A 24,696-nucleotide genomic window follows, 5' to 3' on the forward strand; every position below is an offset into this window, starting at 1 on the left:
GCCCCTCGAGGGCAGCCCCCTCTGCTTTCCCATCTCTGGATGTGTTGGATGGGAACCTGTTGGACGGGTCGCCGGGTCTCCCTGTGGACGTGAGGCGGGCGCATGAGGTCACACCTGCGGCCCACGTATCTGGCCCGACAGATGCACCTGCCCTCAGAGTCACAGCGCTGGGACACAGAGCCCCGAGCGCTGCACTGACACGGCCTACACAACTGAGGCTCACTGTTCCACCAACAATTCGGCTGAACACACACATTCACGGGTTTATGAAGAGGCAGAGATAAAAATAGGAAAATATTTTAAAAAAGAAAGTGAAATGAAATGTGTAATTAACATGGCCATTTCAATCTAACCCAATGACAGAAATGACTGCATTTGGTGTTGTGCATACTCACCATACACTCGTCACACTGACGTCCAACAACATGTTGTCGACACTGGCACTGTCCGGTCTCCTGATGGCACAACTCTGAGAGCGATCCATTAGTGTGACACTGACACGCTACACAGAGACACAGAGAGAAATACAACTAGACATGAAGATGTTACATATAGAAATATAGTAAGTTATATTTTGTTTTGATCTCCTTTATATCCAGTACTGCCAGTGAAACGTTTGGAATATGGTTCTCATTGGTATTAAATGTCTCTGAAGGTGTTGGTGCCAATAGCCTCGTGGTTAGTGTGCCGACATACAGTACAGCTCAACTGTGCTCATGGTGACCTGAGTTCAATTCCCGTCTTGAGATCCTTTACCATTCCTTCTTCCCCCAATGCTTTTCTTTCTGCTCTCTAACTTGTAAGGCTCCATTTATTTGATGAAAATACAGTAAAAATGGTAATATTGTGCAATATTATTACAATTTCAAATAACTGTTTTCAATTTTGAATGTATCTGAAAGGACTAACAAAAGAACTAACAATACTTGATAATAATTAAGCAGCCAATCAGTGTCACATTATATTCAGGGTTGCCAGGTCCCATGAAAATTTCTAGCCCAAATCCCACTCAAAATCCACCCAAACGGAATGAAAACTTGCCCATTTTCCTCCAGACGCAACCCACAGTCCTGTATTTTTTCTTTCAACTGCAACACTGTTTATGCTAGGTATTTCTTCTTCCTTTGGTCTCTGTGTTTCCCAGGTTCAGTTCCCGTTTCATTAGTTGCCTTGGTTTTTGGTCATGACCTAGTTAGTTTCCAGTGTAACTGATCATGTTCTTCACTTAGGTCTTCTTTGGTTGTTAGTTTTCCATGTATATATTGTCCTGTGTTGTATGCAGTTTGTTGGTTATTGTTGCTGTTAATGGTGTTCTTAGTATCCCGCATTACCAAGCTCTTTGTTTTTGTAAATTAACTACTACTGCTGCTGCAAGTTGATCCAAGCATCTACTCTCTCCCTGCCTGTTACACTGTTACAGAATAACCAACCCACAAATACTTATGGATCTAGGAGCAGTCTCTCTCCACCTCGAGGACCAACTCCTGTACCTGACCCTGAGCCGAAGCCAAAGTCTGCCACAAACCCTGAGCCAGAGGCCGCTGAATTGTTTGACTTAGAGCTAGACCTTGCCACCATTTCCATTCTGGAGCCAGAGCGAGCCTGTTGCCGTGTCTGTCTTGAAACTAGCGTTGGAGGAATTTCTGATTGACCTGTTTGCCACACAACCAGTCTCCACCCTTGTGCCCACCCTCGAATTCCTTCCTGCTTGGTCAGTTCCCTCCAGCTTATTGGTCCCACCCAACCTCCAAGCTCCCTTGTTTCTGGTGGCCCATCCTCCCCTGCTGGTTCCGTCCAGTTCCCCAGCTCCACCTCACAATCACAAGCTTTGCCCTGGTCCTCAGATCCACCTCGGTCCTTTGACTCTTCAGCTCCACCTTGGTTCGTTGTTCCCTCGGTTCCTCTGGTCTGTTAGCCTTCTAATTCCACCGGGTTCCTCATCCCTCCGGCTCTGTCAATCATCACATTGACTTTGCCATGGACTTTTGCTGTACCTCGGCTCTACATCCCTTTGGCTCCACTGGGCTTCTCTTTCCCTCTGGCTTCTTTTTCGTCCTTGCTCCCAGCTGGCTCTGCCACAGTCTTTTTGGCCCCCAGCTCCACCTTGAGCTTCCTTGCATCTCCACCTAAACCCTTCAGTCCAGTGGTGTCACCCTGTCCCTCCACTCCTCTGGCTCTGCCTGGTTCTCCAGCTTCTCAGTCCCACCGTCAGGGTATTCTACCCTGCTGGTTTCACCACAGCCTGCCATGGTTATCTGCTCCACCAAGACCGACCAACCCCCATCACGTTTGTTGTTCCTGCCAAGGCATAATTATTCCTGGCATAAAAATCACTGGTCTTCAATGAGCCCAAAAGAGCCCATGTTACACCTCTATTTATCTCCTTGCCCTGGCTACCGGTTGCGGCTCACATCAAGTTCAAGACATTGATTCTTGCATATAGAACAGCCACAGGCTCAGTACCCGCCTACTTCCACTCACTATTAGGAATCTACATTCCCTCCAGAAGTCTGAGATCCGCTAGTGAGTTTAGTACTACATACTGAAACTTAGTGCTTTTTTTTTTTTTTTTGACTTTTGTACAATGTGTCTGATATTAGTATAATGTTTTTATTTAACAATTTTCTCATTTAAAATAAGAATTTGCAAGCTAATTAAAGTTAAGTATAACAATTTGAGTGAAATTTTTTATTTGAAAAGTTATAATTTCACAACATGAACAATTATTCATTTTTTTACACAATTTTTCACATTACAAATTTGACATAAAAAATTCTAAGAATTCCTGTTCCAATAAGACTTTGAATCACAGACTTCACCATCTGAATATGTTTTGCAATATTATAACCATATCAAATGCACTAAGCACTGATAAAATCAGTAGGAACACACAGACTCTGGGAGAACTCGTTGTCATGTTTCATGCACAACCGAGGGAATGTGTGCAACCCAAATGTGCTTTGAACTCGCCTCTGGCGTGTATAACAACTAAAATTAAAAACCAGTGTGATTATTCAATATCCCATGACCCCTTTGCATGCTAATCAGTGCAGTATGTGAGGAAAACAATCAAACAGAACGACTCTATCCTGCTTAAAATTACAGCGCGGTGTAACCGTGGGCACACTGCTGTAGGGCTGCAGGAGGACAGATTGCATTTCAATATAATGCACACACACTTTCTGAACAGTCTGACTCTTACTGAGATGGAGCACAGATGGTGTTGCATGAGGCTTGTTGGAGGGGAATCTGTGTGTATTGTCCTTGAGGGTAGACGGCCCGAGCTACTGGATCAACTCACCTCACACACACACACATCTGCCATGCAGGCTGTCTGGAAGAACACAATTTAATTTCTACAAAAACAGACACATTAAAAACTCCTAAAGTGACAACCAAATAGGAAGGGCGAAAAATATCTGCCTTTTATTGTAGTTGTTGAGTGCTTAAGAGAGGGTGCACGATTTTCTGTTCTGGGAGTTTTTTTTCTTCTCCAAAATCAGTGTTACAACATACTATGGAAACTAATAATAATAAGTGTGTTTATATAATTGAGTATTATTTTATTGAATTTGAAATTGAATTCTTCTGAAACTGAGAACAGTTCCAAGATTAACATTTTACTTTTCACTCCTTATGATTTCATTTAGACATTTTCATTTAAATATGCACTTCAAAGTCATCTTAACTTTACAAAAACAATGATGTTCATAACATAAAATATTATTGTATCATAAAGGTCTAAATTATTTTGTGTAATAATGAACTAATAACAAGACAATCAAATTACAATTTCATAAAAACAAAAAGGAATTGTCTACAACTGCGATCATGGTAACAGTGACTTGATTGGTGGATCTCTCTACAGGATTATGGGTAGTGTAGTTCTTCACAGGACATTCACTCAATAAACATGGTTTTTAAAAAGCTGAAATCACTCTAGATGTCTTCTACCGGCCCAAATATAATCATCTAACAAACTCAGAGGTCATGGTAGATCTGCCTTTTGGTTGATATAGTATTTATAAAAATCAGTGGCGAGATAATATTTTTAATGTATGCATGTTTTAGATCTTATTATGAACAATTCTTTCATGTTTTGTATGTTTATTATTATTATTATTATTATTCAACTTGTAATTTTTAATCAAAAGGTCATAGCTGGATCTTCTAGTGAAATGTCAGCCTTACCTCTGGTGACATATTCAGAATTTTTCCAATCGTTTATTCTTAAATTGCTTGATAATGTGATTATAAGAGATTAGACATCACATGTTGCTGTTAGCTAAAAAGCTATGATCCGAAAACAATCAAAATCAGCTCCTTCACTCACCTTGGCAATTCTTGGCTATAAGGGCATCCCCAAAGTATCCGTCAGCGCACCTTTCACAGTCCGGCCCTCCATATCCCTCACGACAGCACAGACAGGCTCCGGTCACCGGGTCGCAGCTGAGCTCTGCTGTAAGATCCAGGTACACGGCTGACAGGAACCTCCAGGAATGTTGGGACGACCAAAATAGCCATTAGCACACCTGAGGTCACCCAGAGTAGAGAGAATACAGGCTTTAGAGATGTATTCAGGCAAAATACTGCAAATAAACGCACTTCAGACCTTCTACAGTGGCACAAAACTATATAATGCATAATTTAACCATCTTTCCTCACACATGATAAAATAATTTACACTCAAATCAACTTTTCACATGAATTTGTTTTATTACTTGCTGTGTAGCACTGTAATGAGCTAGATAATGTACAGTCAGCCAACTTGTGGTTTTAGTCCCTGTGTGTGGGTTAGTTTTGTGATAATTGTTTTGTAATTTCAGTTTGTATCAGATCAGAGGTTGCTTTAGCAGTTGCGATAGTGTATGTAGAAGCTAAAGCTGAGCTTAACAGATAGTCTGTCAAGAATAGCTGGGGTAAAGTGGGATAAATGGAAACACTTAAGGGAAAGCATTTAAGTATATTGCATTTCCTGACGAGTCATTTACCGTTTCTCTTTTAAAGGAGCTATGTACGACTGAACTGACTCCATTACAGTACGTCTGATGAACAACCTTATTTTGATCATGAAAAGAACACCCGAGACTTTTCTCGCCAAAACAAAGAGCAGATGATGAGAATGTGAGAGAAATATAAGGGGAAGAGACGCTATCACTTCCTCCGCTCGCTTCGCCCACCCGCTCTTCTTATCTGCTGTCGGTGCGTTTGGATCCTATATCTCTACTAAAGCAACTTGTGCTGGTGGCTGATAAACACGCAGTCTATCCACTGCCTTCATGTTAAATGGATTCCTCTGCGCTTATCTGCACACGACTGCGCTATCTGCATGATGGTGGAAAGAGAAAGTAATCACCGTGTTTCACTCACGCTCAGCGGATTCCGCGAGCCACCCTAGACTTATTAATTGAATATGTTATTGCTTTTGACTGTCTTTACAGTCCCAGTAGCATGCTAGTGCAGAATCTAGTTCTAACTGTGCAGGCTGGAGATTTCAACTTTAAACAAAGTCTTAGATCTCACAATAACTTTAAAATCCATAATATCCCTTCAGCAGTACAAATGCTCTGGGCTCATGTCTTATTTAAGACATCTTGGTACATATACAGTAATATCTGCATTTATAGTTGTGTTACTTATGTTGGGCTACATTAAAAGTGTGATTTTTACCAAAACCGCCTGTCCTGGTACTTTGTATCTGGTACTGCTATTTAAAACGGTTAGTGAACTTCATGTAATTTCATGCTTTGGTAGGATTTTGACTGTAAATACAATATGGAAAATGTGAAGATCAGATAATGGAATAAAAAATAACCAATCATATGTTGTAGTGTAAAATATAACAAAGTATAAAGGAACTGATATTTTGTCACTTCATATCTAAGAATATGAGAAAGAAAATACTTGTCAGACTGATGTTTATCTGAATTTTGATATATTTCTCTGTACTATAGCTAATAATATTCTCCAGAAAGGAGTGGAACCATGTTAGCACTGGCCTTGTTTAAATTTTACTAGTCAGATTATTCCTATGGATGTGTGTAAATGTGGAGCTGTCTCTGACTAAACCTGCGGTCACAATAGACTTTAAGAGTGTGACATTTTTCGGATACTGCAGCGGTTGTGATCTGACATCACGCTCTGCAGGATGTTATTAACAACTTAAATTCAACAAGTAACAAAAAATAATAAATCCAAAATGTTAAAACATACAATCTACTCCACTTTCCTGCAGTGATGTAGTTTTACATTTATGTTCTTTTAAATCAGCTACGAGGTCATGCAGTGATGAATCGGCCTTGTATTGGTCACGCGGTTTTGCATGATACGAATTCACATGTCAGAGCTCAACAAACTTGAACTTTGGAATGCAGCGAAATTCGAAACAACTTTGCAAGAGCTTGCGCTTCTGCTCTCCCACATTTGTATGGGCATGAATGGAAGTCAATGGAACAGATAGATATAGAGTGCAACAAGGCTCTGTCTTAGGTCCGATTTAGTTGCATTTAGTTACATCCTTCTAGGCCAAATTACAATGAAAAATCTGATCATGCAGTTTTTTATTTCCACTATTTTCATAATTTATTATCATTTTTTTAAAATTAGCATTTAGTGTAATAAGACAGTAAAGACTGGTATCCATTAATGGACACATTAGAAGTCATTGGGCGTAAACAAGGGTTAGGAAATTATTACAGAATCTCTTTAAGTAACAGTGTCTGGGTAAATGGAAATGTCCTCACCTACCATTTAAAAAATACATAACCCCCAGCACACTGTCAGACAGACTATCACCTCTGCACTGCTTCGGTACCCTTTAAAGGGTAACTGAGCATTGAAGGCTGGCTCTTCCTCTCCCTCTGGTGCCGACTCATAATTTCTCCTGTCGTTAGCTCTGCTGCGAGAGAGCCATCTTAAGCACTGATGACTAGGGCCAGGTATCTTTAACCCAGGCCATATATACGGCCAACTTCTTGTGTGTCTGCACACGAGGGAACAATTACTAAAAAAAAACTGGGACTGTTCCAAACTCTTATTTCTGTCCTCTCTTTACCTCATTCACCTCAGCCTGCTCTCTCCGACTCGCTCACTGTTTCGGGTGTCGCTGGCCGTGCAGGGCCAAACTAAACGTAAGTACTCTATTTCAGAGCAGGACCAGGCACCATGGAGGGACCGAGCTGAATTAGGTCAGTGAAAGACTGAGTAGGGTGGAGAGAGATGGCTATTGGTTTTTCCTGTTTTGGGTCAGTGATTCTTAAACTGAAAGTATCACTAAGCCCATTACTGTTACTGATTGCCTACTACACTCTCAGAGCAAGCTTACGGCATGCTTCACAACAAACACATACACAGTGTGTGAATGAAGCAGGGGGGCAGGATGATGAACATAAGACCTGTTTCACAGAGCTTGCACAACTGCAGTGCAAGGTTATTTTCGTAAACGAAAACTAAAACTAAGACGAAAACGATTGATGAAAAAACAATTTCGTAAACTGAAATAAAACAAAAATGACAAAATAATTGAAAAACTAAAACGCAACGAAACTAACAACAGTTATTGAAAAACTAACTGAAATAAAATAATAATTATCAAAAATAAATAATCGTTTTCGTAATCATTACATTCTCAGTCCCAGTTATGATTTATGCGCAGTATGCACGGAAAAGTGAGCAAGACACGACAGTTACAATATATTATGAATTTAAAAAAAGAAAAAAGACATCTAACCATCATAACCAAATTAGGCTACATTTATTGTCATATTAAATATCTCAATACACATCATTACTGAATTGTATAGCAAATTTGAAAACGATATTAAAATAAAACTAATTTAAAAATTCAAAACTATAATAACCTTGCTGCAGTGTAACTGCAACAGTACATGATGTAAAGCTGGTCACTGACAGGGTTTCTGCTGAGTATGCTACTAAAGCTTTACACAGTATTAGTGATTTCTGAATGAATATATTTAGAAGTCCTATATGCCAGTGGCTCCCACCCATAATTCTGGAGCCCCCAGCTGAACTGGGCATACAGAACTGCACATTCTGTAAGTCTCCTTAATCAAACACAACTGATTCAACTCATTAGCAGAGACTCCAAGACCTGAAATGGGTGTGTCAGACAAAGGTGAGATGCAAAATATGCAGTGTTTGGGGAGTTAATCTACATAAGAATCACATTTATATCCAAATAGTAAAGCACAACTACATTAAACTCTGTATAAACCCCCAAGAGTAGCTTAGACTATAAATATAATATACAAATGTAAATCAAATCGTCTGGATTCTGTTTGTGTGGCTGTTAGTGCATTTGGAATTTAGATCTCCAATTTATAGTTCATGAGGGTCAATCATCATTGCAATCAACTCTAAAGTCTATGAAGTTGCATCTTACGAAGAGTGAGATATTTCAATTTTGAAGAAATCAGCAATTGTGGCACTTGTTGCTCATCCTTTACTCTAAATAAACAGGCTTTGCAGTCTTTGGTAGCACTCCAGTGAGCTCAGTTTGGCTCTACAGATACTGGATAGTGTTCCTCTGAAGTTTGGGATCTGGTGTTGAAAATTATGTATGATGTCTTGTATTTTGCAATGATTCCTGTTTAAAGAGAGCCAGTTATGTGTGACGTTTGACTGCTGGCCAAATATATAACCACATACTTAGGATCTATTGAGACTAAATGTAATAATTTAAGATTTAACCATTGAAAATTACACATTGGCTGACTGCTAACCTGAATACTGGAACTGACATATCCTCTTCGATATCTATGGTGTTTATGGCCATGTTGGACAACGTTTTAAAGCTGAAATTGAAATGTCAACTTTATCTCAGATGTTTCTCTTAAAATTATATAGAACGCACAAATAAAGAGGCACTGATGAGACCGTAGATGGCATACAAGTATAAAACTATAGAACAAACGTGAATTCATTGATGTTTCCCAAAAGCAATCAAGTAGATTGAAGAAGCTCCTTGGCACCAAAGGTCTCTACGGTCTACTTAAACATACAGTACTTTTGGGAAAAGCAGATTTTGGAAGATTTGATGATAAATGTTTGAGTTCATATTGAGATCTCTGCCTTCTCATTGCAGATTACCTGAGCATTCTATGAGGAATTCTTGAGACATCCTTTGAAAGTCCTTTGACACGTGTGTGATTAAGTCTCTATCTGTGCTCCATTTAATGTGGCTTCCCTGTTGAACGGCCTCGGTACAAAGCGTTTTTAAGAACACGTTTTAGGAGCGACATGTGCCGCCTGACTGAGTTTGTGTGAAGTATGTCCTTCACATCTCTTTCAGTGGGTCTCTCAGGGGACAGACTGGGTTCGGGCCCCGTCTGAGCAGTGATGGATCGGTCCCATCTCGCCCCATTAACGTGCGTCTGTCCCTGGCTTTTCCCAGAAAGAGAAACCTTTCCATTCACTCTCTCTCCTCTTTAACTTTTCTCCGCTTGTCCTCCATAACACACCACCAGCTCCCCCGTTTCCGCTCCCTCCACCTCGTGTCTGCTAATGGCTCAGCTTGGAGCGCTTTGGTGCCAGCTAGCGTGGCACTGCAGCACTCCCTCTCCATCTGTTTCAGGGGTGGGGTCACAGCAGAGCCGAGACCTTTCTTCCACCTAGATGCCGTATTCCACGACACCACTGTGATTTAGTCCACGTACAGAGCTGGCGCGACTGCCAACGCAACACCCCCAGAATGCAGCATATGCTAATGCTAACACATCAGTATATCAACCTTCAGAGAACGAGAGAGATTGACGCCCAGTGGGGAAAGTGAAGGGATGAGAAAGAAAGAGAAATAAACAGAGTGACTGATGGAAATATTCTGCATGATAGATTAGCTCAGTGATTTCTGATGCTAATGAAATTAAGACAAAACCATGAGTGCCACAGCTGCCAATGCTAGAGAGGTGCTGCTTTGTGTTATATTGCATTTGTGGCCACTTTGCACTGACCACAGATGATCAAGCCATTTGCTCCATCTTATCCCTGAATTTTATTTCATGTCACACTGGGACAGAGATCCATATGGCCTAGAGATTAAGATTTGTTTGACTAGTCTACTCAAACAAACATATTACAAACTCAAACACATGGTGTTGTTCGGCATTTTACACACACACACACACACACACACACACACACGTTGGGTTTTCATGTTTTATGGGGACATTCCATTTTTCTACTGTACAGAATTTATTTTTTATTGCCCTACACCAACCCTACACCTAAACTTCCGGCATATATATATATATATAAAAACATTCTGTATGATTTATAAGCTTGTTTCCTCATGGGGACGAAATGTCCCCACAAGGACAAGGATTTCGGATATTGCCTTTTTTTGGGGGGACATTTTGTCCTGATAACTTAGGGTTTACCAGAACCGCCAGAGCTCAGTACCTGTGTTCCTGTGGCTCAGTGGTAAAGCATTGTGTTAGCAGCGCAAAAGGTTGTGGGTTCAATTCCCAGGGAACACACATACTGGTAAAAAAAGTATAGCCTGAATGCACAGTAAGTGGCTTTGGATAAAAGTGTCTGCTAAATGCATAAATTATTAATTAAATTAACTGCACATGCGCACACACACACACACATAACAAGGGTTAAATATGACGAGTTACTGGAGAGGACATAAAGGCTTTTTTGCTGCCCTTGTAAGAGGTGTCCTTCTAAGGCTGTATCCTAAATGAAAAGGAACCACTAAACTGACTGATTTCATAACTGATTTCTACATAAGCAGCATTAATGCCAAGATTATGGGTTGATTTCCAAGGAATGCATGAACTGATGAAATACCTTGAATGCAATGTAAGTCACTTTGGATAAAAGCATCTGCCAAATGATTTTAAGAGTTGAAATGATATTGATTTCAAGAGTTTAGTGTTAAATTGCTAAGCTAACAACGTGATATTCTAACAAACATAAAAATACACACAAGCACCCACAAAAGATGAGTAAAATAGTTTATGTAGTTTTAGTTAGATTCTGCTACTTTTTAACAATACTTACGCATAATGGCATACACTACAAATATTTTTCTAGTGAACATTTCTTATGCTGCCTCCCCTTTTGGAAAGTCCGGAGCACAATTACAGTATGACGTCTTGTGGTGCCTGTAGACGACTCATTAAGGTGTTGGTACAATGCCATTAAAATTCTGCAGGGAATTTCTGGTCAAGTTTCAAAACGGCATCATCAGAAATTAACCCAGCTTGAGACTTTTGGGTAAACTTAAATTTGTTATTATTCATTCATTTATTTTAAATTTATGGCCCTTTTAAAGATTGTAAGTGTAAAGTAACTAACCAAGGATCATTGGAAATATGTGTCTCTACTTGCGTTTCTGCATAGGTACTAAAAAAAGTACCTATATGTAAAAATTGCTGCAGTCTTCAGTCGAAATGAACACTAGAGGCAGTAAAACTCTGAAAAACTCTTATTCCTTTTCACGCAAAGTATGATTTACAGGGCCAGAGTTTTGATTAAGAAAGCCTCATTTTCGCACAAGTCCTTGCACAATATTATGTTAGGACTTAAAAACAATTCAACATGCTGCACGATTTGAAAACGGATACTTTTGAATGTTAGCGTCACATATACAGCTTCATATGTATGGGTTTTCTAATGCAGTAGGTTTGCTTGGTAGTTCACACGATACGGCATTGCACTTGAGAGGTGAAGCACTCCGGTACTACTGTAGGGAAACCACCCTTACAGCACGATGGTATAAAAGTACAGTTTTTCACTCCCAGCCTTCATGGACAATGAAATTAATAGTAGTTATTAGGATTGATGTGCTTTGGAATTGGTAAAGTGTGCTTGGAAAAAAAAATATGATCAGAATATCAACATGCCTAATCATTGTGCATGCACTACATGGCCTGACGTTAAAGACGCTGAAATATCATTAGCTATAATCAGTTTTGTTTCTTTTTGTATAGAGGAGAGCCTGAGTAAAAAGTGGCGCAACTTACCCCACTGAAGGTAAAGTCTGGAGGTAAAACCTTGTCGTCTTACCTGTCACAGCGTGTGCCCGTGTAACCCGGCGGGCATCGGTCGCAGATCACCTCACCCCTGGCATCGGCGTGACATGTGGGACTGAAACTACGGTGTTTTTGAGCCAACAAGGGGACACAGAGAAAAACAAAAGAGCAGCGAATTAAAAACATCCTTCCCATTCGTCATAAGTGCTCACTCTGGATCTAACCGACACCAGAGCGTCTGAACCCCAAGACGGTTTAACTGGTGGGCAAAGCCTGTGCAGCGAGGTCAGGTTCTGCCATCAGCTCTAGCATAATGACTATTTCAGACGACACTGGAGCCCGGCTGAGGGGCATGCTGGGAATGCTGAGGGCAGGAGGGGAGCGACGCTTTCTTTAGCCCGCTTGAGGATGTGGAATGCTCAGCTGTTGGATTCTGGGACATGTCTACTCTTTCTGGATTAGCCACTAGCATGCTACAGCCAATATTAGCCTAGTGCTGAAATCATGCGCCAGTTACAGAGTTGAAGTTAAAGCATGCAGGACTTTGCATGCTGGAAGAGCTACAAGTCATCTTTATAAATACTACCATGCTAAAAATAAGACCAATTTATACTGAATTATTGTCTTTACCGGTTTTAGTTAAACAAGTTGAGTCTGCTACTGCCACAAGATTGTTAAAGATAATATGTGCAATTGTTTTTTTTTTTTTGCGATAACATTTTTGAAATAGTTTCTCGTCTCCCATTGTAACATACAGGTTTATTGTGTTGTTTGAGTATCTGGCACGATCACAACATTGCTCAGTCTCTTATAATAGCCCAGCATAGAAACACAGACTCAACACTGACTCTATGACTAACCAATAGCAATGTTCGGGAAACCTGTTTTCACACAGCAGTTTCTTTTATACCCGGTTCAGACTACACGATTTTAGCCCGATTTTGCGACGATTTGCTTGACGTAGGGTGTCGTGGGGATTCGTAAACGACAATGGGCATCGGAACGCAAGATTCCATCGTTTCAGCTCGTGTAGAGTGTCATAGTGGACGACAACCGATTCCGCGTCTGCGATGCTTCACGACATCACGACAGAAAGACTAGCATGCTTAATTTTTTTTCCGTCGTACACGACGAGTTCTGTCACATTGATGACGTTGACCAATAGCAGCACAGAAGCTCTTTCATACACAGGTTTCAAACATGGCAAAACGAAAGAGAGATGATGGTGCTGCTAGGTGGAATTATGAGATGGAGGAAAGGTTCGTGGAGCTGTGGCAACAGTACTCCTGCCTGTATGATGTGTCATCGAGGGACTACCACGACAGAACAAAGAAAGAAAAATGCTGGCGACCTTTTAAATAAATTTTTTTAATCATTTTCAATGTTTTTAAATTCCTTGTTTTATTGTTGTGATTATTTTTTTTTTCTTTTCTTTTATGTAAAGCACTTTGAATTACCATTGTGTATGAAATGTGCTATATAAATAAACTTGCCTTGGCTTGCCTTGCGTAGTTAAAGACGGCACACGATGAATGGTCGGGAAGCAACGTGTAGTCTGACATGTTTCTTGTACACGACATGACAAGATTTTAGGAGTCAAAATTGTGTAATCTGACACAGTGACTATCGTGACCGACAAAAATATCGTGTAGTCTGAACCCGGCATTAGTGATGCTACACTTTCAGAAAAAAAGTAGCTTGTCACTGGGGCAGTAGCCTCAAAAGGACATCTTTGTACCTTATTTACCCCTGAAAGGTACACAAGTGTCCCTTAGATGAGGTATTAAAGAGTTAGTTCACCCAAACATTAAAATTAGCCCATGTTTTACTCACCTTCAAGGCATCCTAGGTGTATATGACTTTCTTCTTTCAGATGAATCCAATCGGAGTTATGTTAAAAATTGTCTTTGTTCTTCCAAGCTTTATAATGGCATGGGCAAGTGTTTTTGTTCAACAGTCTAAAAGTAGTCAAATAAAGTGCATCCATCCATAATAAAATGTACATCACACGGCTCCGGGGGGTGAGTAAAGGCCTCCTGTAGCGAATAAATGAGTTTTTGTAAAAAAAAATCCATATTTAAATTGATATAAATAGTTTTGTGTAACTTCCGCTAACTGTTTTATGCGAGTTCACAAGAGACTGCCTTTCCGGCGGATGACGTAGGACGTAGGCGTAACACATGCACGTGTGAGTCTTGCGAAAACCAACATTTGTTTACAGGAGCAAAGGAAGCAAAGTTTCCTCACTTTAGCAAAGGAAAACCAGTCTCCTCTTGGCTTATATCGAAATCCTCCGACATTCTTCTTTACAAATCCTCGTTTTGTGCTTCTAATTCATGACCGGCGTTTTGTTATGTTCTCTCTCCGTCGTGCTTCCACGTTCGTCACTAATCACCGACGCATGCGCGACGCATATGTCCTACGTCATCCGCCGGAATGGCTTGCACGTATGACAGATAGCAGAAGTGAGAAAAAGGTGTTTATATAGTTTTAAATATATATATTTTTCTGACAAAAACACATCGTTTTTCTACAGGAGGCCTTTACTCACCCCCTGGAGCCGTGTGATGTACGGTTTAATATGGATGCATGCGCTTTATTTGACTACTTTTGGACTGTTGAACAGAAACACCCGCCCACTGCCGTTATAAAGCTTGGAAGAACAAGGACAATTTTTTATATAACTCCGACTGGATTCGTCTGAAAGAAGAAAGTCATATACACATAGGATGCCTTGAGGGTGAGTAAAACATGGGCTAATTTTCATTTTTGGGCGAACTAACCCTTTAAGTTTTCCCTTTAAGGCGACTACACGCAAATTTTTTTTCTGTTGCACTGAGTCAGAAATCTCCACTTCAGCAGCACTTGCATAAAGCAAACTTCACAGGTTTATTCCCATCTATATGAAGAGGGATTTGCTCATATATCATTTGCCTGGTTTAGCTTTTTAATATTTATTCCTCAAACCATGTTGAAAATGTATGTGTGTGTGTGTGTGTGTGTGTGTGTGTGCGTGTTTTCTCATTGCTGACAGTATTTTCTGATTTATGGAGTGATAAAAAGATAAATTTAAAATCCCCTCTGTAAAAACCTTTAACTTAAAAACCTCAAACAATAATTTCAATCCTAGTTACAATGTTCATATTTCTGTTCTGGAAGTTTTTGCAAATTAGTGCATATTTAATTAGATAGTAGTTCATTTGCATGTTTAAATATAACATTTCAGAAAACAATTATTGGTAACACTTTATTTCGATAGTCCACTTTAGACATTCTATTAACAGTAAGTAACTTTGCAACTACATGTCAACTAGCAGTTAGTAGAGTATTAGTAGACTGTCTGCTTAATATCTTCTAACACTTTCTTTGTCAACTTATTCTACTAACCCTAAACCTACCCTAACAGTCTACTCTGAGAATTAGTTGACATGTAGTTGACATATAGTTACAAAGTTACTTATAGTTAATAGAATGTCTAAAGTGGACTATCGAAATAAAGTGTAACCCAATTATTTTAATGTACTGTGATTAAATAGTTGGGGGAAGTATGGTGATATCTCTTAATATTTAATAGTTAATATTTTACTATTTTGCCTTAAAGGTTCAGCCCAAATGACAAGCTGTTGTACCACTAAAGGCACATTGTTCACACACATTTCAGATGTGTAGCAATGCCAGCTCAAACCATGATTTTATGAATATATATTTGGTTTAGTATCTCTATAGTTTTACAGTACAATAGGGTTGTTTCTTTATTTATTTACTTAAACTTTTTTTTTACTTGTTTTGTGATTTTTTTCTGTGCCTATAAAAACAGTTATTTTATTGATATTTTATGCTATATCCTCTGTAGAAGTAATCCAGGCAAAAACAAGGTTTTGTTTTATTTTGCTTTCATTGACCAATCAATTTTTAACAAAACTTTGTACAAAGATAATTCTCAATTATGTTACAGTATGAAAGATATTACAGAATGACTTGTTAGACTATTTGACCTATTTGCTAAAATGTATTGTCATACAGAGGCACACATCTATGGCAGGGTCTCAGGAGGATATGTATGTAATTTATGGAGAACATAATATAGCCTGATAGTTACATACAATAATAATCTGAAAGTACTGTTATGTGACTGTTTAACTGCTTTGATTATGGTTGGTGAGTGTTTATTTGTAGGTTCTGATATCATGACTTCCTGTTATCAGTGCCGACGTACTTGTTTGATGGGCTGAGAAGAGGACAAGCACATGGCTGACAGTCATCTGCAGTTCCTCTGGTGGCGTCTCCAGGAGCACACTGGTCACAGTACGGTCCGACCGTGTGATCCCTACAGCCCTACAACACACACACACACACACACATTTACAGACAAACACACATGACTAATGTCAAGAGATGGATGTGTTTTAATATATATACTGTATATATACAGGGCAAAGATGAGTAGTCCTATATTAGTGTCCGCATCCACAAATTAAATTTACTAAGTGATTGTATATACATAAAAAGCATGTTAAATGCAAATAAAGTGTCTAATGTTTTAAATAACTTTTGTGAAAATAAAATGTCAAAATATGGGTAAAATAATGTTAATTGTTCATATAATGTCATTCAGTATAACACACATATTTATGTAAAAATGCAACATACTTTTCTGACCTGAACTTAATTAAAAAAATCTAAAATAAATAAAAGAACAAACAGTAACACAAAATGTTATTATATTTTAAAACTATATTAAAAACTTCTTGCTGACAAATGGATAACTCATAGTGGTTTGAAGGATAGTAGTCTTTTAATGTCATCTAAAGATTCTTGTTCTAAATATGCCTGACAAGATTTTGTTGTAACTATTGTTACACTGAATTACATTTTAGTGGGCATCTTCTGTAAATCATTGTACAAATGTATGATGGTCATTATTTTAAGCTCAGAAAAATAAAAATAAAAAATAAATAAACAGTATGAATTGTAATGTACAACAACAAAAAATAATAATAATAAATTAAAGCTGCATTTAACTTTTGTTTTTAATGCCTAAAAACCTCTTTTCGTCTTTGACCCATAGACAAAAAGTCTGCAGATGAGTAAATGAAACCGCTTTAGAGCCACCTTAAACTTCCATCAAAAAACCTGAATCATTCTCTCACATGCAGCTTCTGTGCAACTAAGCCAAAACTACCAATTACATTACATTCCATAAAAAAGAGAAAATGTAACACCATTGCTTACATTTAATTAGGCATTACACAATATTGTGACGCCTAACTTTTAAAAGTAACATGAGGCAGTATGGATTCACACTATTAATCAGTCTTTCAGAGACACACAGTGTCAGACTAATGGATCGGAGGGACAGCGCTAGTATTTCATCTGTGAGCGGTAAATACACATGCACACAGTGATAATCACAGCGCAATCCATCCACACACATTCAGTCCAGTTCACTGCTGTAACAAGCTATGGACAGAGGAAGTGATACTGTTGTATGAACATGTTTGTTTGCATTTGCTAATGTTTGTTAATGTGTCAGGTATGAAATTCAATACTCACAGATCATGTGGACCCAAACCTCATTTGTGTTTGCATAATGCATACAAATAAACGACCCAATTTAACCCGTGCCATTTACTCTGTCTTAACAATCACACACTCACTGGATAGAAGAGAAAGAACAAGACAGAAGAGAGCGTGCAACACACACACACACACACACACATGAATTGGAATGGTTCTATTTTCTGTGACTCCATCTGAACTGCATTCACAGCAGATTGTGTTATATGCGGTTCTGTTATTATGGGCAAACAGCTACAACAATAAAAGCAGCAATGACAATTCTGTACACTCACTATGAAAAAAGAAAAGAAAAAAAAAGAAAAACAACAAAATACGGTCACACTTTATTTTAAGGTTCAATTCTCACCATTAACAAACCATTAACTATGACTTTTGCCTGAATAAACTCCTAATTTGCTGCTAATTTTTACTAATTAATAGTTAGTAAGGCAGTTGCTAAGTTTAAGCATTTGGCAGGATTAGGGATATGCTCATGCAAAATATGTGCTTTATAAGTACTAATAAACTGCTTATATGTTAATAATAGGCATGCTAATAAGCAACTAGTTAATAGTGAGAATTGGTCCCTATACTAAAATGTTACCCAAAATAGTTATTGGAAATGAGCAGCTGTTGAGTTATGACAAACCATGTTGTCATTAAAACTAATTACATGCACGCGCGCACACACACACACACACACACACATTACCAGGCAGTGTCCAGTGACGTCATGGCAGCGCTCCACGTGTCCGTGGCATTGACAGAGTTCACACACGCCGCGGTACAGTGTCCCGTTCACCCTGCGGTAGCCCATAGCACACATCTGTGAAAACACACACAATAACTCATATTTAACACATCAACACACATGATTCTTCACAAGGATGAGCGTGGTGTTTTGGGCAGGTTTGGCTGAAAGTGCATCAGTGTGTGAGCGTCTGTGCTGCCAGTAATTAATCTGTGCTGTGCTAATTGACGGATCATTGTAGTGCTTTGATTTACTAAATGAGGGAGAAGATTTGTTTCAGACAACTGAAGCACAAGGGAAGTTTATAGAGCCGGCTGATAAATGCCTGTTCAGACAAAGCATGTCAAGTGTGTGTGTTCTTATTCAAATTGCCTTGTTTTGTTTCATTAATGTGTTTGAAGTTGCTCTCTTCTTCTTATATTTGAGTGATTGTTCTCAGTGTTTACTTTCTACAGAGCTGTCGCCATGGAATCACAATTTACATTTATTTTGAAAATAATTCCATTATTTTTTTATATGCATGCTATTGGTCTTGTTGTGAACAATTCATTCATGCATATTTTTTATATACCTCGTAATCTTTGTAATTAAAATGTCAAAACGTGCTCTTCTTTGTGAGACTGCCATTTATTTAAGCCAATGACATTCAGGTGTGCAACACTCACTGTTCACAGTCCAATCAACAACCGATGTTTTAAAATTAAGTCCCAAATCCAAATTAAGTCCCGACCCCATATATATATATATATTTTTTTTTTTCTAACTCAGCCTTCACATCGGGACGATGCCTAAATGTGCTGTCTAGGTAGGCAGATCACTAGAACTGCTGACTGCAGAGATCTTACACACACATGCTGAATATGAAGTGGATATTGGAAATGACTACAGCAATAAACATCACATTTGTTTTCCTGCTGTCTTTCAGTGACCCTGCTGACCCCGTCACTCTCAGAGCAGCCCGTCCTTCCCAACACTGAGCCAAGACACACAGGGAACATTTAAAGGGATAGTTCATCCGAAAATACACATTGTGTCATCATATCCACCCTCCTGTCCTTCTAGACCCTGCATGACTATTGTTCATCTTCAAAATATAAATGAAGATATTTTTAATTAACAACATTTTTGTTTATCTTCTCAAAGTCCATGCAACCAATACTCTGAGGCTTCAAAATCTTCGTACAGTCTATATGAAATTCATATGACTTGAGCGGTTTAATTCAAGTACTCTGCAGAGACATGGTCACTTTACATAAAGAGCAGATTTAATTTAGACTTTTACACACTACTAGTCAAAAGTTTGGAATAATTAAGATTTTTTTATCTATATATATTTCTGAAAGAAGTCTCTTCTACTTACCAAAGCTGCATTTATTTAACCCAAAAGCAGCAAAAACAGTGAAATATCATTATAATTAAAAATAACAGTGAATATATGTGAAAATGAATAATTTGTTAAAATGTAATTTATTTCTGTGATCAAAGCTGAATTTTCAGCATCATCACTCCAGTCTTAAGTATCACCTGATCCTTTGGAAATCATAATAATATGCTAATAATATTCTGATATTGTAAATGTTACAAAATTATAAACAAATTATTTCTTTAAAAAAATTAATTAAAATCATACTTACCCCAGACTTCAGGATGGTAAAGCATCACAGTTTCCACAAAAATATTGTGCAGCACAATTGTTTTCAACATTGATAATAATCAGAAGTGTTTCTTGAGCAGCAAATCAGCATATTGGAATGATTTCTGAAGGATCATGTGACACTGAAGACTGGAGTAATGATGCTGAAAATTCAGCTTTGATCACAGAAATCAATTACAGTTTAACAGATATTCCCAGAGAAAACAGCTATATTAAATTGTAATAATATTTCACTATATTACTGTTTTTACTGTATTTTTGATCAAATAAATGCAGCCTTGGTGAGCAGAAGAGACTTCTGTCAAAAACATTTTTAAAAAACATCTTAATTATTCCAAACCTTGACTGATGGTGTAAAAATTGATCAGCACACACACAGTAAATAAAGGTCATCAAATATTTTCAATGGAAACTCAAGTGTGCTTGATGTGTGACTTGATTGTGGACTGCCTCAGTAGGAAAATCTATTTTTAAATAAAACAAACACATTTTAATATAAAGAAAACATCTCAGGTTATGTATGTAACCATGGTTCCCTGAGAAGGGAACGAGACACTGTGTCTTCTAGAGGTCGCTTTGGGGAGCGCCTTCAACATGACCGGTGTCTGAAACATACATCTAAACACGACAATAACATTGGCCGGCGACAGCCTATGACGTCATCACCCAGAACGACCTCAGTATGAAAGGGCGCCGGGAGAATACGTCATCCGCTTCTTCATCTGAAGCTTATGTCCGAAGTATGGCAAGGGAACCAGAGGACGCAGTGTCTCGTTCCCTTCTCAGGGAACCATGGTTACATACGTAACCTGAGACGTTCCCTTCCGAGGGAACTTCGAACTGCGTCCTCTAGAGGTCACTTTGGGGAACGGTATACCCACACCGCCATGCTGAGGGGAGTGCATACCAGAAACCACGGCGAGCACTAAGTACCAACTCTATCATACCCATGGGAGTTGCCCCAAGGACGTCTTGACGGCTGTCAGTGACATTATCCCCTTCGACCAAGGGCCTGAGCTGCATACCCTAAAATAACTTACCTGTTAAAGGCTGGGCTAGGAAGCCCAAGCCTAGGGCAGAGCTCAAGGCTTGGAATCAGAAGAAAGAGATTCATTTAAGGGGATATGGCTAGGTGTCTAAAAACCAAACCAGACCCTGGCCTGCCACCCAGGGGGGCTACCGCCGGTTCTGAATAAACCTGCTCAAAGAACTGACTCGACAGATCTTTGGTAGCAACATCCTGAACAGAAATGTATCAACAGAGATACATAAGTTGAGTGGAGCCCAAGGCGAGAACTGGGGCCTAAACCAACTCAGAGAAAGGGAACGAGGTTGACAGCACGTAACCCTTACCATACAGGATTTTAGAAAGTGTGCAGAAAGCTTAGCGTGCACACTTACCACAATGTGGATTTTAGAAAGTGCACAGAGGCTCAGCGTGTGCACTTACCATAGCATGGATTTGGAAAAACCATTGCTTAAGCCCTACGTGACTGAGGTATGCTCATAAAACAGGATCCGAAGCATCTGCTCACAGATACCCAGACAGGGAGCGGTGCGCTTGCAAGAGGCCCTTCAGGGTGAAGGGAGCACAGCTAGCTCACTTAACAAGGAACTCGTCAGGGAGGCAGGAGATGGTCCAGCCGCCAGGCATTATTGCTTTACGGAGCTAAAAAAACGTCAAAAATAGAAGGGGGACTCGAACGCTCAGATCAAGAGAGGCATGCTCATGAAACCCCCAAGGGCACTGCTAAGCTCGACCCACAAAGAGAGCGGCTCAACATGGAGGCGAAGAGAGGCCTAACAACCTGAGGCCGCTACTCAATGAAACTCAAACGAGCAGATGACTCGATGAGAGAGGTCCACAAATGCTCAGTCGGGAGTGGCAGGCTCAAAGGCAACCCTCTGAGGTGAGGGGAGCACTGCCTAGCTTGACCCAAATTGGGGCAGCTTATCAGGGAAGCAGCAAGCAGCCCAACTACCTGATGTCACTGCCACTGAGCTCAAGAGCGGAGGGTTCAACCCCTAGCGAGGAGAGAGAGAAACCCAGCTCGACTGAAGCGACCAATAGCCCAGGGTAGAGGACCTAACTCTCGAGTCGAGAGGAGGACTCACCCAGTTTGCCCAGGACCGGCGAGCTCAAAGGGACCCTCCCGCAGTGAGGGGAGCACAGCCATATCCGGGGAGCAGATAGATCGCAAATGGGACATCAGAAATGGGATCCTGCTAGAAGGCAATCACCCATTTCTAAGGGAACAACAGGGTCCCAACATAAAGGTAACTGACCAAGAAGGCGACAGAGACGGGCCTAACACTTAGTTTGTTGCAAATGGGTTTCTTCGGGAGCAGCGCTCTCGGCTCTCAAGCTGAGGCGGGCCCTACAGAACATACTGGGAGCGACTCATAGCTAACCCTCACAGTGAGGGGAGCACTTCTCAGCTCGACCAGAAGGGGGCGCTATATTAGAAGGGGTAACCCAGCAGGGCCCAATAAGAGATAGTCCACTGGTGCAGCTGGACATGGTCTCCTGCTCTCTATCTCGATAGAGAGTGTGGGTCCCGTATATCCAGACCTCAATAGTATCTGAAGAAATAGCGGGACCCAATAACCATTCATGCGTATAGAGCTTACTGCTCCTCAGAGCAGAAGCATACAAGAGGGGTTTCCACAGAAACACAAATCCCTCTACCTCAGAGAATGCAGTGTACTCAAGACCACTCCGCAGGTGGGCGATTACTGGTTCGACCGTAAGGTCAGAGTGACAGGGAGGACCCGCGGGCCTGACCGTCTATGGAGCGTTGAGCTCCTCAGCGCCTCAGCGAGCTCTAGCTCAGAGAATGTGCATGATGGTTAAGGAATGACTCAAATCTCGGGAGACCCCTCAGGGTGAGAAATGAGTAGCGCACCCTGGCCAGTAGGATAGGGAGCATGTCACGAAGCATGTACTAGAGTACTTGCCTGTGAGAAGTACCCGCAGGTCCTGAGGTTACAGCGTTATACTGGGGACCTGATGCTGGAAGGCTTCTGCAGAAGCCCAGGCTGCGTGTCCAAGACGAAGATGAGGGCTATCACCAGCCTGGATCCAGAACCGATGAGTGAAACCATTACTTTAATCGGTCAACAGCAGGAGGTCCTGACTTAGCAGGTGGGTCAAACCTAAAAGTCAGAAAACAGAACAGGTCCGAGTAGCGCTGCAAAGAAAGGCTAGTATCGAATACACAAGAACTAGCAGTAGAGTAGATTAAATGGATCGTACTCACCAACCATGGCTCCCGCGCATGACTCAGGCTCATTGATTTAGGCTGGAGGCAAAGTACAAAGAGCACTGGGGCGTGAGTCGTGACACTAGTCTTCTGAGCCTGCCTTTGATCCTTAGAACATGCTCGTCATGGTAAAGAAGAATAATCGTTCTTACCGAAAAGGCACACTTCAAACAAAACAAAAAAAGTTCTTGAAGACGAAGAAGAGGATGACGTGTTTTCCTCACTTGCTTTTTTTTTCTAACCACAGCCCTTTTATACTGTGGTTGCGCCGGGTGATGATGTCACAGGCTGTCGCTGGCCAATGTCATTGTCGTGTTTAAATGTATGCTTCAGACACCGGTCATGCTAAAGGCGTTCCCCAAAGCGACCTCTAGAGGACGCAGTTCGAAGTTCCCTCAGAAGGGAACAAATATTTTCTATTATGATCAGGGGCGGATTTAGTGAATTGGGGGCCCCAGGCAAAATATAGGAATGGGGCCCTATACATTTGCACACATTTTCCTAGATCAACTTGAGGTTCCTTTTTTGTTGTGATGCTTGCTGCTGCACAATGGTGCCCCATAGTTGTGTCCAATGTTTCAACATTTTTCATGTACATATTTTAATGGCTTTCTTTCATGGTGTGGGGGAGACCAAATGATCAGTGAGAGCAGGACGAATGTGTCACGTTTTAAACTCAACAAAATGGTAAAATACATATATCAAGAGCATGCTCACAGATGAGAACAAAACTGCGTTGGAGGAAGTGGATTAGAGCCCTGCACGGGCCTCAAATATAGGCCCTTTTTCCCCTTTTCCCCCCAAAAAAGCTTATACTACTGTTTCAGCTATTAAAATTGTTCAGTTGAGTATGTAATGAAAAAGTGATTATATTTTGTTTCGTTTTTTTTATAAAGTAAATTTAGAAAAACGTTTGGAGCTTCGTTGTTTTCCCATTTGTGAAATAGTCAACAAATTCATTGGTGTAGGCTAACCCGCACTAAATAAGTGCGTATAGCACGATTTTCTGCTTCTATTTGGCGTAATATTTCCACGCGCCACAGACTCGGACGGGTGTCGTGGTAACAAACACTGTAAACAGCAACTGTTCGCGTGTCAGCGCTTAATGCGTATATCCTATATGAAAAGCATTTTAGGGGGCCCTTGGCTTTTGGGGGCCCTTGGCTTTTGGGGGCCCAAGGCGGTCGCCTACCTTTGCCTAATTGGTAAGTCCGCCCCTGATTATGATTTTAGTTTGTAGTCATTACAATTAGCTTTTCTCTGGTGTGTCCTCATTTAGCCGAGTAAATGTGTGTTTGTGCACACACACACACACACGCGCCCTGAAACAAACTAGATATTCATCCCACTGCATGAGGAACACCTGACAGTACAGTGCAGGTATTTCAGACTGTCAGTGCATCGGTCCACTGGGACGCTGATTAAAACACACCGACCGGCTTCAATAAACACCTCTGGGCAACAGCAGTG

At 40.3% G+C, this 24,696-nt stretch overlaps 1 protein-coding gene across 1 annotated transcript in view; it reads right to left on the reverse strand.

The window, feature by feature from the left end:
• LOC107740527 (laminin subunit alpha-2-like) overlaps window positions 1–24,696 on the reverse strand; it is a 230,930-nt gene that overhangs the window by 93,477 nt on the left and 112,757 nt on the right. The window contains 6 exon segments of the mRNA XM_016552978.1: window positions 396–502; window positions 4,334–4,474; window positions 4,477–4,532; window positions 12,034–12,120; window positions 16,216–16,334; window positions 18,271–18,384. Of these exon segments, the coding sequence (XP_016408464.1) occupies window positions 396–502; window positions 4,334–4,474; window positions 4,477–4,532; window positions 12,034–12,120; window positions 16,216–16,334; window positions 18,271–18,384 (624 nt within the window).

This window comes from Sinocyclocheilus rhinocerous, unplaced genomic scaffold (genome assembly GCF_001515625.1).
Source record: "Sinocyclocheilus rhinocerous isolate Xijiao unplaced genomic scaffold, SAMN03320098_v1.1 scaffold1246, whole genome shotgun sequence".
Lineage (NCBI taxonomy): Eukaryota > Metazoa > Chordata > Actinopteri > Cypriniformes > Cyprinidae > Sinocyclocheilus > Sinocyclocheilus rhinocerous.